Consider the following 15,102-nt stretch of genomic DNA (forward strand, 5'->3'; position numbering starts at 1 on the left):
GGTCCTATTGTTTGCCTGGGCCCCCATCACAAAATACAGCAGATTGTTACGTGGTGAAAACAACAGAAACTGTTTTCTCCCAGTTCCGGAACCTGGGAGTTTAAGCTCAAGGTCTCAGCAGATGTGGCTTTTTCTGAGGCCTCTGTCCTTAGCTTGCAGACCACCGCGTTCTCCCTGTGTCCTGACATCCTCGGTTCTCTGTGTGTGTCCACAGTTCCTGCGGCAAGGGCCAAGGGCGCCCGTCGGCCTGGATAAGGGCCCGCCCTAACAGCCTCTTTTTAAGTAATCGCCCCTGTACAGGCCCTCGCCCCTCCAACTCCAGTCACAGGCCGAGGTATTGGAAGTTGGGGCTTGAACACATGAATTCAGGGAGGGCACAGACCCTTGTCAACATGCGCGGTGCTGCATTCAAATCCAATTAAAGCAACGGGAGAACGAGAGTGCAGTGCCTCTCAGGACCTCTGCCTGGCGGTGGAGCTGGCCTCATTGCCTCACGTTTGCGCGCTCGCGCGTGTATTCTTCGGCACGGATTATTTCTATTCCTGGCCTGCTGGTAATGAAAACAGGTACACGTGGATTATATTATAAAATTTCAAGTACAGCTTTTGTCAAATTCTCCAAATCACCTCTTCTAAGAATCAAGTCTTTGAATTCACTCTGCTCTCCGCCGGTCCTGGTTCAACAATACTTTTGAGTTTAGCAAACGTGGGGACATCTGTTTGCTGCGTCTGAGTTTACGCCAGCCTGTTCTTGCTCTGTGGGTGAGGCTGACTCCCATTGCACACGTGTGAGTCTCACGCCGCTGCCAGCTGCGGGCGCGGAGCCGCCTCTGCCGGAGCCCGCGGGCCCTCCCCGAGCTCCCGCGCGGGATTCCAGCGAGTGGGGCTGGGACACAGCCTCCAACAGGCACGTTCATTGTCGATACACGATTCTTTGATTTCGTGTTTTGCTCTCTTTCTGCCTCCTCCTATTTATTTATTTTTGCATGATGTGATTTCAAGGAGTGCTAAGGGCACTTGCTGTCATCTGCTGTCATTCTGCACGGTGCCTGGCAGCCGTGTGCTCCCGGGTGCTAGGAAGGTGCCCCCGTGGGCCGAGGCGAAGGCTGAATTAACTTCAAACAGCGTTTGCACTCACATTGGAAGATTCAAATGGGAGGTCACACCTCAAAACCCAGTTAGATGTTTGTGAAAACTGTAACTACAGAAAACGTTAAAATTGGTGAACCTCTATGTCTCAAAATTCATCTTGTTCTGGTCTAGTTTTTACAAGCAGACCGATTTCATTTCAGCCACTTAATCACAATTGGCCATTTGTATATGCAGTGATTTTCGGCTAATTACCTCTTAACTCATAATTTGAAGAGACTATTAATCTAGCAATTAATGATATAGCTGGATTTATTTTTCTTTTTAGCTTGAAAACTAGAAGACATTTATTGGCTTTACTAGACTTGGAAGTCCAGTAGTTGAACTGGTTTAGGGGATCAATATTGCTAGAGCTTCCTCTCACCTTCCTTCTCTCCTTTCTCTTTGTTTTCTTCTTAAATTCTTTTTTTATTGTTGTTCAATTACAGTTGTCCCCATCTTCCTATTACTCTCCCCTGCCCTGCCCATCCCCCTCACATCCAACCCCCCCCATTGTCCTTGTCCATGAGTCCTTTATACATGTTCCTTGATATAGTTGATTTCAAACCAAGTTATGCTGAAAATGCACAAGGTTGCCAGTATTTAAGAGACCACTGCTGCATACTTTTTCTCTGCATCGCTATTGGAGTTTTCATAATGTAACTTTGAATAATACAAGATGGAATATTGCGTGGCCATTCACAAGGCCCTAAGGCCCACATCTCATAGTGGGAAATATTCTACACCACAAAAGTGGAAGGAAAAGGAAACAAATATTGAATATATATTATGATGACAATATATTAAGGTGAATGAGAGGTTATTTTGAATATCTAATCAAACTAAATTAATTTCATTAAGGAGATGGAATACAGAGAGATTTTCTGTTTCTTTTATATATTTTAAGGAATTTGTGTATATAAACTTTATTTTCAAAGGCTTTAAAAAGTACAATTTGTTTGCTAATAAAAATACTCTAATGACGGAAAACTATCATAAAATAAAATTGACTCTATGTTAATTCACCAAATTTTCCTTTCTAACTCCTTTAATTTCCCCAACATAAATACAACCTGGGACAAAAGTAGGTTTACAGTTGTAAGCATGTGACACAGAGTTTATTCTTCTATTATTATTTATTAATTATTGTATGCTTTTATACAAACAACTGTGAACCTACTTTTGAACCACCTAGTATTAAAGGGACGTCTCTCTTACCTTTGAAGTTTATTTCATAATTCTTGATATTTAAATTATTCAGCAGTTGCAATAAAAGCTCTCTGTAAAAAATAAGACAGATGATCCCAAATAAAAAACTAGCTTGCTGTAAATGCCCTGTAATAGGACACAGGAATCCAGGGAAAAGCTCTGAGGTTAGGAAATTGAAGTGGTACCTAACTTGAAAGTCAGTGTTTGGATAAATGTGTAGAAGTTTTTAAAGCAGTAAGATCTGCGTGTATGGACAGATTTTGTTCTACATTCAGTCAACGTCTTGCAGTTTAGAAGAACAAACCACTAGCTCGGTGTAACCCAGTTGGGAATGCTGAGAGAAAACTATTTTTCAAATTCCCCCCATGTGTTTCTTTTTTATTTAACAAAACAAAAACAGAATATTAGCCCTGGCTGGCATAGCTCAGTGGATTGAGCGCAGGCTGCAAACCAAAATGTTGCAAGTTCGATTCCCACTCAGGGCACATGCCTGGGTTGCAGGCCATGACCCCCAGCAACCGCACATTGATGTTTCTTTCTCTCTCTCTCACTATCTCCCTCCCTTCCCTCTCTAAAAATAAATAAATAAAATCTTTTAAAAAAACCAGAATATTTATGTAATCTACAATCAGCCATTTAAATTTACTATCTTAACAGGGCAGCTTTATTGTAAGAATCATATATTTTATTCCTGGACTTTGGCCAAAGGAAATTTTATTGACTGTCCTCAAAAGATATCCATCATTTTCTTCTGAACCTCTGCACCCACCTCCACTTTGGCTTTTAATCATCAGTCCCCAACTCAACATTTTTCTAAAAATCAGATGCATATCCTCTAATCAAATGATATTGAAATCTTTATTTCTTTGAAATTTCATAAAACCTATGTTCTCTCCCATTTATTTGATCTTAACAAATACTGTTCACGGTAGCTATCATGGTTCATACCAGATAACATCGAGCAGCCATTGTTTAATCATGGCAGCCCTCTGTGACAGAATGGCTAGTGTTCTCTCTGTGTTACAGATAAGAAGATTAAGCTCTGAAGAGTCTGAGTCACTTCCTATGGGCCCAGGGCCAGCTGCTTTCGGAATTAGGGATTGAGCCCAGACGTGCAGAGAGAGAGAGACGGGGCCGGGGGGTGGGGGGGGACTAACCATGTTTATTTTATTCTTTACAATTATCTTACACTGAATATATACATGTATATCTTTCTCCCTCGACTAAATGTGAGCGTTCATATCCCTCTCTATTTTAGGAATGAACCATGCGTTCCACACCATCTCTCATAACTTGGAATGCGTTGTTAAAAGTAGAAATTTTGAGTCATATCCCCTAAAGATTTATATTTGGACTCTCTGAATCTGGACTGAAGCCTAGTAAACTGCATTTTAGAAAAATGCCACGAATACATCCACAGGTCTACCGTCTTCCTCTAAAGAAGCACAGGGAAAAGAACGCCACCTTTGGCAGGTCCTTAAGGCCATTTTCTTTCTTGATGGGTGTCTCCATGAGAGCCAGGAGGAGGGCAAGGGGCCCGGCACAACCCTGAATCCAGAGAGCCCAGTTCTGTGGTTTCCCAAGAATGCCCTCCGTCAGACCCGCCCACCCGAACTCCGCCCACCCGAGCTGCACCGCCCTGTGGGCACCCTGCACGCACTGTGCTCTGTGCCCTACACTTCGGCGGGCACCCAGAGGTGGCCACCCCAGGGCTCTTAATGACTGCTCGGAAGCTGCCGTGGGTGTCTTAGTTTTATGTATTAGCTATTGCCTCACGTGCTCTGTGTGTCGCCTTCCAGCTTTCAGTGAGGTCTCTTAAAATTAATTTTAGTTGGTCATTTCCGGATACTGAGTTACTCTTCCTAGAAGCCTTGTCATCTAAATCCAATCTCGTCAGGGGTCAAACTAAACCACATTTCGCTCACCTATGGGAGTTTCAAAGTCTGTTTTACCTCTCTCTTCAAGGTACAACATTTCAATATGTAATATTTTTTAAAGATTTTATTTATTTTATTTTTAGAGAGGGAAGGGGAGGAGATAGTGAGAGAGAGAGAAACATCCATGTGCGGTTGCTGGGGGTCATGGCCTGCAACCCAGGCATGTACTCTGACTGGGAATCGAACCTGGGACACTTTGGTTCCCAGCCCGCGCTCAATCCACTGAGCTATGCCAGCCAGGGCCAATATATAATATTGAAAATGTATACTTTATGTTTGTCTTGCTGAATTCTTCGTTAAATAACATTTAAGACGAAGCTTTAAAAAAACTCTGTAAATGCCTTCTTATACCAGATCTCCTTACATGTGACATCATACATGTTCTGCAGACTTCTCTCTGTCCAGTGGAAATGTCATGTGAATCATATGAAATGTAGCATGAGGTCTTAAATTCCCTAGGAATTACATTAAAGATACAATGTAATATGAAGTTTAATAAGTTTTTTAACTAAAATATCAACATATTATAATTTCAACCTGCAATCAATATAATAAGTCATTAATGAGATCATTAAATTTTTTTTATTTTTTGTCTTAAGTCTTTAAAATCTAGTGTATTTTTTACAGTTATAGCACATCTCGATTTTGATGCTAAGTTTGCCTCAGAATTGCTTGATGTATATATAGATTTCATAAAGTGTCCTGTTGAAAAAGTCCATCTACCCTAGTTTTCCCAAACATATTTAACATTTTCTCATAACTGAACTGTGCCCATTTTTAACTTTAAACTTGAATAGTTAAATTTAATTTAAAATTCAATTCCTCGGTGGGTAATAATTCCACGTGGCCATTGACTACCATGTTAGATAACATTAGCTCTCGGAGCAGACTGTGTACTTTGAAATACGGGGCTCATTCCAATATGACATGTGAGTTTCATGAAATGGCAAGCTCTCCTTTAAGACTTATCGGACTCATCTATACCCCTGAGTCGCTAATTTACATCAGTAACTTGGGTCCATGTCAGGCCCTCAAAGGTATAAAGTTCAGAAGAATAACATCGAATTCTTCAGGGTCTGTGATAATTTCAGATACACGCAAAGGTAAGATGGCTTCTTAGACTCTATCAGACCCCCAAATTCAGGAGCTGGGTTGGCTGGTAAGCAATAGTTCTTCCTCTTGTGAACGTGTGCTTCGGGGCAACGAACTCATTACCTTCTTTAAAATGGGGTAGTAATAATAGCTAGGGCACAGGATTTTTATGAGGGTAAAATAAATTGGTGCCTGTCAACATTTAAAGCAATACCTGGAACCCAGCAGAAAATCAGTACGTGTTTTCTCTTAGTTTTATTATGTTCATTGTTAAAATTATCCCTGCCTTAAAGAAAAAATGCTAATGTATCCAATTACTCTACTTTGATTGTAACTGGTCCAGGTTACTGGATTGGGGAAAAAGAAGGCAACATCAGTCAGCAGTGGTTCATTCGTAGGGTGTGCTAGGTGATGAAGTATCACGCGACACAGATTTGACCGAATGCACTTACTATTCCTAATGTTAACGCAGAAGTCTGCGTGTCTGGACTGCATAGCTTGAAGTCTGTCTGGTGTAAGTTCTCAGGAGGAAGCCCCTGTGTGCCGTGCACAGTATAAAGTACAGGGTGTGTTGGGGGCAGGAATTTAATCGTGAGACAGCAGCTCTGTTGGGTTAAGATTACTTAGTGATTCATGGTTGTAATGATGGCAGTTGTAGCAACCATGCTTAAAACTTTTTAGAACTATACTATGTGGAATAAGATAATGTAGAATGGAAGAAATCGAAATGTTTCACACCATGGAACTTTCCGCAATGATACTTAAGTTATCAGTAAGGAATTGTAGTGCAAAAGAAACCTTAAAATATCGCTACTCTTTTAAATTACAACCGAACAATACTGCTTAAACTTTCCCAGTCTCTCTGAGTATGCGTTTCCAAACCATGGATTTATTGTTAACATAAATCCTTCTTGAAAGAATCTAAATGTAACAAATCCCATTTTTCCTGATTGCTGTAGAGTTGAACAAGCTAGAAAACAAATTACAAAAAAGAAAGAAAGAAAACAATAACAGTAAAACATACCACTGAGAATGGAAAGGCAAGCTACAGGTGGGGAGAAGGTAGTTGCAATGCAATCCCAACCAACAAAGACTCCCGCCAGGACTCTAAAAAGAATTGTTACATCAGAAAAACCAGAGAAAGCTCTTGACTGGACACGTCACAAAATAGGACACTCATCTGACCAATAATGAGCATGACAATATTCATCACTGGGGAATATAAAATTAAACCACAAATGAGAAAAAAATTAAAAAATGACAATAAGGTATCTCTTCTTGCCCCCTAATGGCTAAAATTATGACAACATCAAGTTCTGTCAGAGACACAGGACTACTAGAACTTCGTATGTTACTGCTTCATGAGAAAATCTGCAATTATTTCAGAAAACTTTTGGCAGTATCTACTAAACTATTGTGTTGGCAGAAAACCCTGTTTAGTTTTTTGCCATAAAATAAAAGGCACGTTTTCATTTTCATCAATAACTTGAGTGATTTGGATATTTGGAGTATGTCTGCTGTCACCTGCATTGTAGAATGTCGATTGTTCTCACTTAATGTCTTGATTTGACTGCTGTCAACTTCAACTGGACTACCCAACCTTGGAACATCAACCAGAGAGAAATCTCTAGCACAAAACTTCGCAAACCACTTTTGACACACTCCATCATTCAATCAGTCACAGCACCTTCTCCATATGCTGTACAAGTTGTTTGTTTGTTTGTTTGTTTGTTTTGCATTTCAGTTGCATTTCTGCTTTCCTGGACATAATAACGCATGACATGCTGAAAATATTGCATATTTTCTCCCATCTTCAATATTAAAATGGCTGCACAAAAATTCGCCAATTTTGATAAGTTGATATTTTTCTCAGAGATTTTATTTATTTATTTTTAGAGAGAGTGGAAGGGAGGGAGAAAGAGAGGGAAAGAAACATCAATGTGTGGTTGCTTCTCGCACACCCCTACTGGGGACCTGGCCCACAACCCAGGCATGTGCCCTGACTGGGAACCAAACTGGCAGCCTCTTGGTTCACAGGCCGGCATGCCGTCCACTGAGCCACACCAGCCAGGGCTGACAAGTTTTCTTTTTTTTTTTTAAATGCACACTGATATGACGGCTGTCACAATACAATGTATCAAAATTGTTTCAAGTGAAGTTAAAGACAACTAAGAGCTACTAGAGCCATGGAACAGAAGAAAACGAACGAACTTTTTGGCCCACTCAGTGACTACATGCTTATCTGATTACCTAGTAGTTCCAACCTAAGGTAAGTGTGCAAGAGGAAGCAGTGCGTGAGCCGCTTCAAGAATGGTCAGACAGGTGGATTCGATCAGCCTGACCTGGAAACAGCCCCTGTCTCGTGAGGAGCACACTGGACAAGGTGTGGCCAAGGTACAAATGGAACACAGCCTGAAATACAAAAAGGAGGAAACGCAAAGAAGTTTCTGTCTCACTACATTCTTCCTATCGCGTGTTTGCTAGGATCCGCAGTTTCAACCAGCTCGTATTTTCATGGAAGTGAAAGTCTCAGAGAAAGAGAAAAGGAGTTGATTCTTTCAAGCAATAACGATGATATGGAACGATCTCCGCAGTGTTACAAGCAAGGTGTTTCCAGCAGATGCCCCGAGTACGCACTGTGCCACAGAGAAGGTGTCCGCATACACAGACACCAGTCCAACTGTGTGTAACATATACTTCCAAATAGTTTCTAACATAAAAGGTGAGAGAGCAGTGAAGAGAAGAATCCGTATGCTTCCAAACAAAGAACATAGATGAAAGGAGTCTCTTTATTATTTTTGAAACTCTTGTTTCCTCTGCAATCTGACTCATTTGCACTATTCTCCACCGTATCCTTCTATGTAATTTTACATGTGAATTCATGAGCTTTCAAACAATCAATCCAGTCATTTTAATAGCGTACCTTTGTCTTCTTTTAACTCCCTTTCACCCTTTATCTTCATGTGGTTTTTCTGTAGAAGGATTAATGGTAAGAAACATATTTTTTATACACATAACACCTTTTTCTCAAGGTAGATGCCTGAGCAAGCATTCTAAGAGTTTCCAGCAACCATTTCCAGCAGGAGTAAAGCTGAGCTTTGTGAAGACTTACTTCCACTCAATCCTTTTCGTCTCCTTCCTGTCTGGTCTCCCTCCTCCCATCCACTCACACAGGCAGGCGTGTCTATGGAGCACTTGCTGTGTGCAGAACCTTGTTGTAACTCCCACAGCCACCACAGGTCTTCAGCTGACACCGACCACAAACAGCCCTGGATACAGCCACCCACGGAGTCAGCTTGTGGGCTCGGATGGTGCTGCGCCATGTGTCACATGTACAATCTTCCTCTTGATGTTGTCTCTGTGTTCATTTTCTGGGTTTTAGCTGACTCTTAAACACAGCCCTCCGTGGAGTGCCACTATTGGAGACACTGCTCTGCTGAACTCATGAAATACTGTTGAGGATGAAATGCCACGGTGGTATTTCGTCTTTTCCACAGTGGACCCAAGTTTTTGAACCTGCTGTATAAGTGGGATTTTTAAAAATCTATCCTGGGATCATATCAGGTCATTTTACGAAGCAAGTATAGGGAAACCCTCTTCCTGAGTCTTGGGATCCAGCGTGTTGTGTAACTTATGTCCCCAAAGCAGGGAACTCAGATCCCGGGTTCTGTTAATACCGCCATTTCCCCTTTTCCCTCTCCCCGTGTCTTTGCTGAGGCGACTTCAGTTACTGCATGCAGTAAGCAAGATCAAAAACTCGGGCTCCACCCTTCTCTTTTGGGGGCTCCTTGGAGACGTTTCTGAGAAATGGCGTTGTGGTCAATTTTAGAATCCATTGTTTATTCCGTTACATGTCTGACCTGCAAGATTAAAAGTGGTCAGTCCCGTCTTCCTGTTTGGTTCAGAGCGATGTGAAATCTGGATCAGAATCCACAAAATGAGAGTAAACACGTCGATCTCATAACTCAGAATTGGCCTGCCCAGGATTGAAACACGGCCGGAAAAGAGAAGTCCCGCCCCTTTCCGGTGGAAGACTTCCAATGGAAACATGAGAGGCTTTCAAAGAGTGATTTTCTGATCCGGCCCAGAAACAGGGGCAATTTACAATTAGAGATGAGGGTTAGAGACTCCTTGAAGGAAGCCCTCTCTGCCCTCCCCACGGTTCTCACTCCAGATGTTGAGGGGCAACATCCAAGTGCCGCTGTCCGGCCGTGCTGGGTCTCGCTTCCCGTCCGCGGGTGGCAGTCGGGTGCTCAGCACAGCGGAGCCCGGGGCAGTACTGACATAGCTCACAGGCAATGATGCGGCTTCCTTTCCTCATGCAAAAGGCAAAGGAGACTAAAATGCTTCCCCCTTTTGGAAGTTCTGATTTTACATAAAGACTAATAAATGCAGAGTCACACATGTGGAGACCTGTCTATGGTGAACTGGGACGTGTTGAATGTTTCACATGGGCCTGTGCTATGCTAGGAGCTGAGAGCACACAACTCCAACTCAGAAATAAAACGAGCCCTGGCTCTCATCGGAACTCATGTGTTTTTGGTTCTGAATTGCAGTTGCCATGCTGTGCTGCATATGTATTTAATTTTAGCCTGCGCCTGCTTCCTGGTAGGAAAACACTCCCTCCTGATGTTCGTTTCCTCTGCCCCCTTTCAGGAGATCGTCAACTTCAACTGCCGGAAACTGGTGGCCACCATGCCCCTGTTCGCCAACGCCGACCCCAACTTCGTGACCGCCATGCTGAGCAAGCTGCGATTTGAGGTCTTTCAGCCCGGAGACTACATCATCCGGGAGGGCGCCGTGGGGAAAAAAATGTACTTCATTCAGCACGGCGTGGCCGGGGTCATCACGAAATCCAGCAAGGAGATGAAGCTGACGGACGGCTCCTACTTTGGAGGTTAGTAGGGAGACGTGCAGCCGGGCCGACGGTGAGTTGCGGGCTGTATGTCTTCACGAGAATTCGGGAGCTGTCAGAACGCTGATGTGTCGGTTTTGGCTACGAATTCATATTTGAATTCTGATCGAAGTGTCTATCATGGTATATTTCACATAGCAGGCCCTTGGCAGGCTTTGTGTTTAAATATTCCTCAACACCAGAAAAAAAAAAAACTGGAATGTTTCCTTTAGAAAAAGGCAAGAAGTTTGCCTTCCTGCATCTGCAGGTTTATCCTTTGGGGGGGATTCATTTTCTCTGCATCCGTGAGGAACTCGGTAAGTGGTCTTTGCTAAGGGGCCCTCATCCCTGCGTATTCATCCTTCGCAGACTGCATCATTCTCCAACTCTTCCGAAGGCTTCTCCACCACAATCCCTGTGTCCATCCCAGCCCTGTGTCTCCACAGAGCTCCTCGTGGCTTCCCAGGGGCCTGGCCTCAGTCTCCCTCCTGCCGAAATTAGTAGGTGGTCGCCCGCCTTCTTTCAGACGTTAGCTGGCAAGCAATGTGGGGCATCTGAGAGGCTGTCTCGGGTCCAAGATGCTCAGGCCCCCACCACCGGACACGTCTTTATGTGCTGTTTACTAGAGGGTAATCAACCGCATATCTCATCCCCGAACATCAGTAGGCACAAAAACGAAGTATCACATCAAAGGAATATGAATTGAGAACCAATCCACGAATTGCATTTTTGATATAATAATTCCGATTATTATTATTTTAATCTGAGTTTAAGACGTTTGCTTCGATAACAGCTAAGACGTATTTATTAGAAAACGTTTATAATTGTATTAGATGCTTTTGTGGAATTTATCTAAATAACCACAAGGTTCTTATTCATCCACCTATTGCTGAGTAAGACATGCAACTCAAAAAATGAGCTTCTTTCGCCTTCCTCTCTCACCCACTAAGGACCATCTTGAAGTTCGCTTCTTCCATCTTCACACTCTTCTTCCTGATCGTGGTCCTGTGTTGCTCAGCAGTCCCTCGGCCTCTGGTGAGGATTGTGCCGAGAAAAAGGGGAAGATTAGGAAAAGCTGAGAATCAGAAGGAGTCTACTTTAGAAAGCAGAGAGAATTAACATTTGAATGAGGGAAAGAGAGAGAGCAACTGAGCACTGTGGAGGGGGTGTAAGGGGGGTCAATGGTAATGGAAAAGGTACAATGACAAAGAAAGCTGTGGAGCAAGAAGTAGACGTATGTACTATATGAGCCTTGTTTGGCACAAGTGGTTTGGAGGTAAAACCTTTCTGAGGCAACTAAGGGAGGAGTGTGATAAATACGTAAAAGAAAAGTTCAAGAAGGAATGTTTGGATGTGTCATTGTGCATTCATAGTGTATTTCTGCATTTGACATGCAAAGCCTAGATCATGTGCCATGCAGGATTTATGTGGGTGAAACTCTCAGTGAAGTCCATTGAATTAGTGAATGTCCTTGTGTCTATAAGATCTTTTGGGGGATAAAAACTACTTTATCCTAATGTATCGTTTCTTTAACCCATTGTAGCATCTCTCTCTACAAGTGAGATGGGTCTGTAATTGTGTTGTTTATTTTTGTGATCCCCTAACAACTTTAGATACCTCACTTCCTAAAAGAGTAAGGAAACTTTTTTTAAAAATGTATTCCCTATTTCAAGGAAATTCAAACAATCTAACTGTGCATGTACAGTTAATATTTATTAGATTTAAACACCAAGGAAGATAAAGAAAGCCAGTTAGAATCTAATAATAATAAATGGTACTTACTGAGCATATTAGGGCTTAGTATTCATAACTCTTCAAGTGTCTAACATGACACTGAAATCAACAGAGCGGAGCTTTGTATTACGCTAATTTTATGTTTGTGTAAACTGAGCACAGCAAGCTCGGAATACAGCTAAGCAGAAAAGCCAGGCATCCGCTGAGGAATGTTCTTTCCGCTTCTAAAGTGTCTGAATTAACGAACTGTAATCAATGCACCAAACACACTCCGAAATGGTGAGATAAGGAGACTCATTCAAAGAAAGACCAAATTCAGAGTTTTGCATTCTATGCCTAACTTGAGTTATTGATGCAATAATAGAGAAGGGTTTCTAGATTAACGTGGATTTGTAACTCAGAGAGGTTTGGGTTGTTGTTTCCCCCTTTTGGGCGGACGTGGGAGAGAGCGTGTTGGGTCCGTGCCCGCCCCGCAGCCTGCAGGGGGCCCCAGCTCAGCTCCAGGAGGGGAGCGCAGCAAAATGAGCGCGGGTGCCTCCTGTGTGCGAGACACACTCCCCGGCCCTGGGGGGACAGTATGGAGCGAAATAGCCAGAACTGGCCAGTCATGGAGCTGATATTTTTAGCAGGTACTTATATTTTAGAAAGAAAAACCTAGATATTAAAGAAACCTGGAAATTACTGAAATATTACTATGCGCCCTTATCAGATGGTGATAAATGCTTCCGGGAAAACGAATGCAGGGAAGAAGCATAAGGAATGCCCCTTGTCCACAGGGCCATACGGAGAGTAGGGCTCAGGCAGGTGGGTGTCGAGGCTTCCTGCAGACACCTGTGGGTGTTGAGAGTAGAGAGTAATGCTGAAAGGGGTCCGGGGCCTGCCGAGACCTGTCCTCCCAGCTCAGGGAGGCGATGGGGACACAATGAGTTAGGGCACATTCGGAGGAGTGGGGTTCTGCTTGTAGGAAACAGTCTCTAGACTCTTCCTTGACATCCCCCCTTTTACAGATGAGGAACATGAGCCTCAGAGAAGGCGAACACCCTGGCCAAGGCCCTGTAGCTGAAAAAGGATAGAGCCAGGTTTCTCACAGCCATGAACTTGAACCCACAGCCTGTGCTTTGCCCACTGCACATCACTGCTTCCTAAGAGAGGGCGTGATAACCCTCAGGGTGTGTACGTCAGACATTAGCTCAGCCTTAGCTGCTCTTCAAAGCCATCTTTGGGCCTTTTACACATGCATTTGTTAAACGGTTTTATAATCCACTCATATGGTCTGCCTGACCCTCCTAGGAGTCATATTATCAATACATTATCCACTAAGATAAAATACCATTAATATAACTCATTAAAATTTCAAATGATGTATTTTTGTATTCACTGGTTCACAATTTTCTAGAAACATTCTGTTTTTCTAACATATTTCACAGTTGTTGTATCTCTTTCCCCTCACCTCTTGGCAAGTGTTTTTCATTCCACACCAGAGTGTCCTCATTAATTCAGTCTCTTGACTGCCCTCCGTTCAAAATGGCTGTCCCGCCGTTCCTCCAAAGGTGGGGTCATGCGAAGTAAGCCCTTCAGAAGGAGCCTCCTTCTGCGACAGCTGCTGTTGTAAATCATTTGGTATTAAACGCTGCTTAACTGTCTCACACTGTGCCAGCGTCCAGGAGTCTGCCAGGAACTTTATATAGCTAATGTGCATATTTAGGATTTTTATGTCCAAAATGCATTGGACCAGATACGGATCACGTGGCACGTTAAAGTCTAGAGCCACAGATTTGGAAAGCCAGGCAGGCCATCCCTGCCGTGGTGGCCGTCCCTTCCCAGTGAGAGACTGAGCAACTGCCCGTCTCCAGTTGACCGTTGCCTTCGCCTCTAGTGTGTCGTCTGTTTCTGAGAGCTGATGCTGATTTTCGAGAAGGTGCGAGCGATCTGTTGATGGTAAATTCCCAACCCCATTAGCTCAGTGCTCCCATTATATTTATGAGGAAGAGGAGGCAGCAGCACAGAAATACAGTGAGTCAGGTTGTTCTTGCTTGCTGTCTTCCTCATCTGCTGTGTTCTTAGGCCAGGCTAAGGAATTTTTGTTTCAATATGGTTATGTCAACTCCGATGGATCTTTTTGCAGGTGGTAGCCCACCTACAAGTGCCATGTAGTGTACAAGCATGGGGTAGCTCAGCTAGGTGATGGGTGGGAGAGATGTTCGTCCCATCTGCAGCCTCACCACACGGCCCTAGGATTCTGTCAAGTCACGTAGCCATGTGTCATTGGATAAAACAGGATTAGACCCAAATGTCTGAGACACTCGGAAAATCCAGATGAACATTAAGAGGACATTTTATTTTGAAGTCGTCATGTCTTCTCTCCTTAGTAAAATAGAAAAAAAGGAAGAGAAATGAAAAGGAGGCAAAAATGGAAAAGTCCTTGTTATAATTTTCGGTTTTCTTATATTCCTGTGGTGCTCATCTGGACCACCTTTGTGATTTTTTCTAATTGCAGAGCCAGACCATATCTTGAACCTAATAACATAAAATCCCTGTGAGGCAAGTATACTCTTATTTTATGTCTAACTCTAATTCAGGCACTTAATTTAAAAAAATGTGCCTTTACTCAGTTCTTCAATCAATATCCATCAAGAACTGAGAAAACTTATTTTAGTATAAAGTACAGGATTTTCCAGCCTCCTGAAACAGATCCAGCAGGCAATGATTCACTTCAGAATATGAAATTGTTTGAATACTTTTTTAAATGTCTTTTTTCTTTTGAAAACACAAATTGCTAAATTTTGGTTACCAATACTCTTTAGTATTGACATTTTACTTGTGTTATTCAAACGCTGACGTGGGTAATGATAAACTTTGTGTATGTCATTGAAGGAATTTCCGGTGATCAAGAACAGATGGAGGATTTTGTTTTTCATCGTGGATGCATAGCTGTGGAGGAGGGTGGACAGCAGGGCGCTCTATCAAGCCTAGCTGGAGGAAAAGCTTTTTAAAGCAGCGTATAGGAGGACATTACCAATAAGAATAGTCTAAGAGAAAGCCGTCTCCCAGATGGATGTTTTCTTTGGGCTCCTCCTCACAGTCTATCTGCGTTAGCGGTTTGAGAATC

General features: G+C 42.9%; 1 protein-coding gene across 1 annotated transcript in view; it reads left to right on the plus strand.

Moving 5' to 3' along the window:
* The window catches only part of HCN1 (hyperpolarization activated cyclic nucleotide gated potassium channel 1), a 313,939-nt gene that overhangs the window by 268,048 nt on the left and 30,789 nt on the right, over nucleotides 1-15,102 (plus strand). Inside the window, 1 exon segment of the mRNA XM_028521854.2 lies at nucleotides 10,022-10,262. Coding sequence (XP_028377655.1) covers nucleotides 10,022-10,262 — 241 coding nt within the window.

Source organism: Phyllostomus discolor, chromosome 3 (genome assembly GCF_004126475.2).
Source record: "Phyllostomus discolor isolate MPI-MPIP mPhyDis1 chromosome 3, mPhyDis1.pri.v3, whole genome shotgun sequence".
In the NCBI taxonomy this organism is placed as follows: Eukaryota; Metazoa; Chordata; class Mammalia; order Chiroptera; family Phyllostomidae; genus Phyllostomus; species Phyllostomus discolor.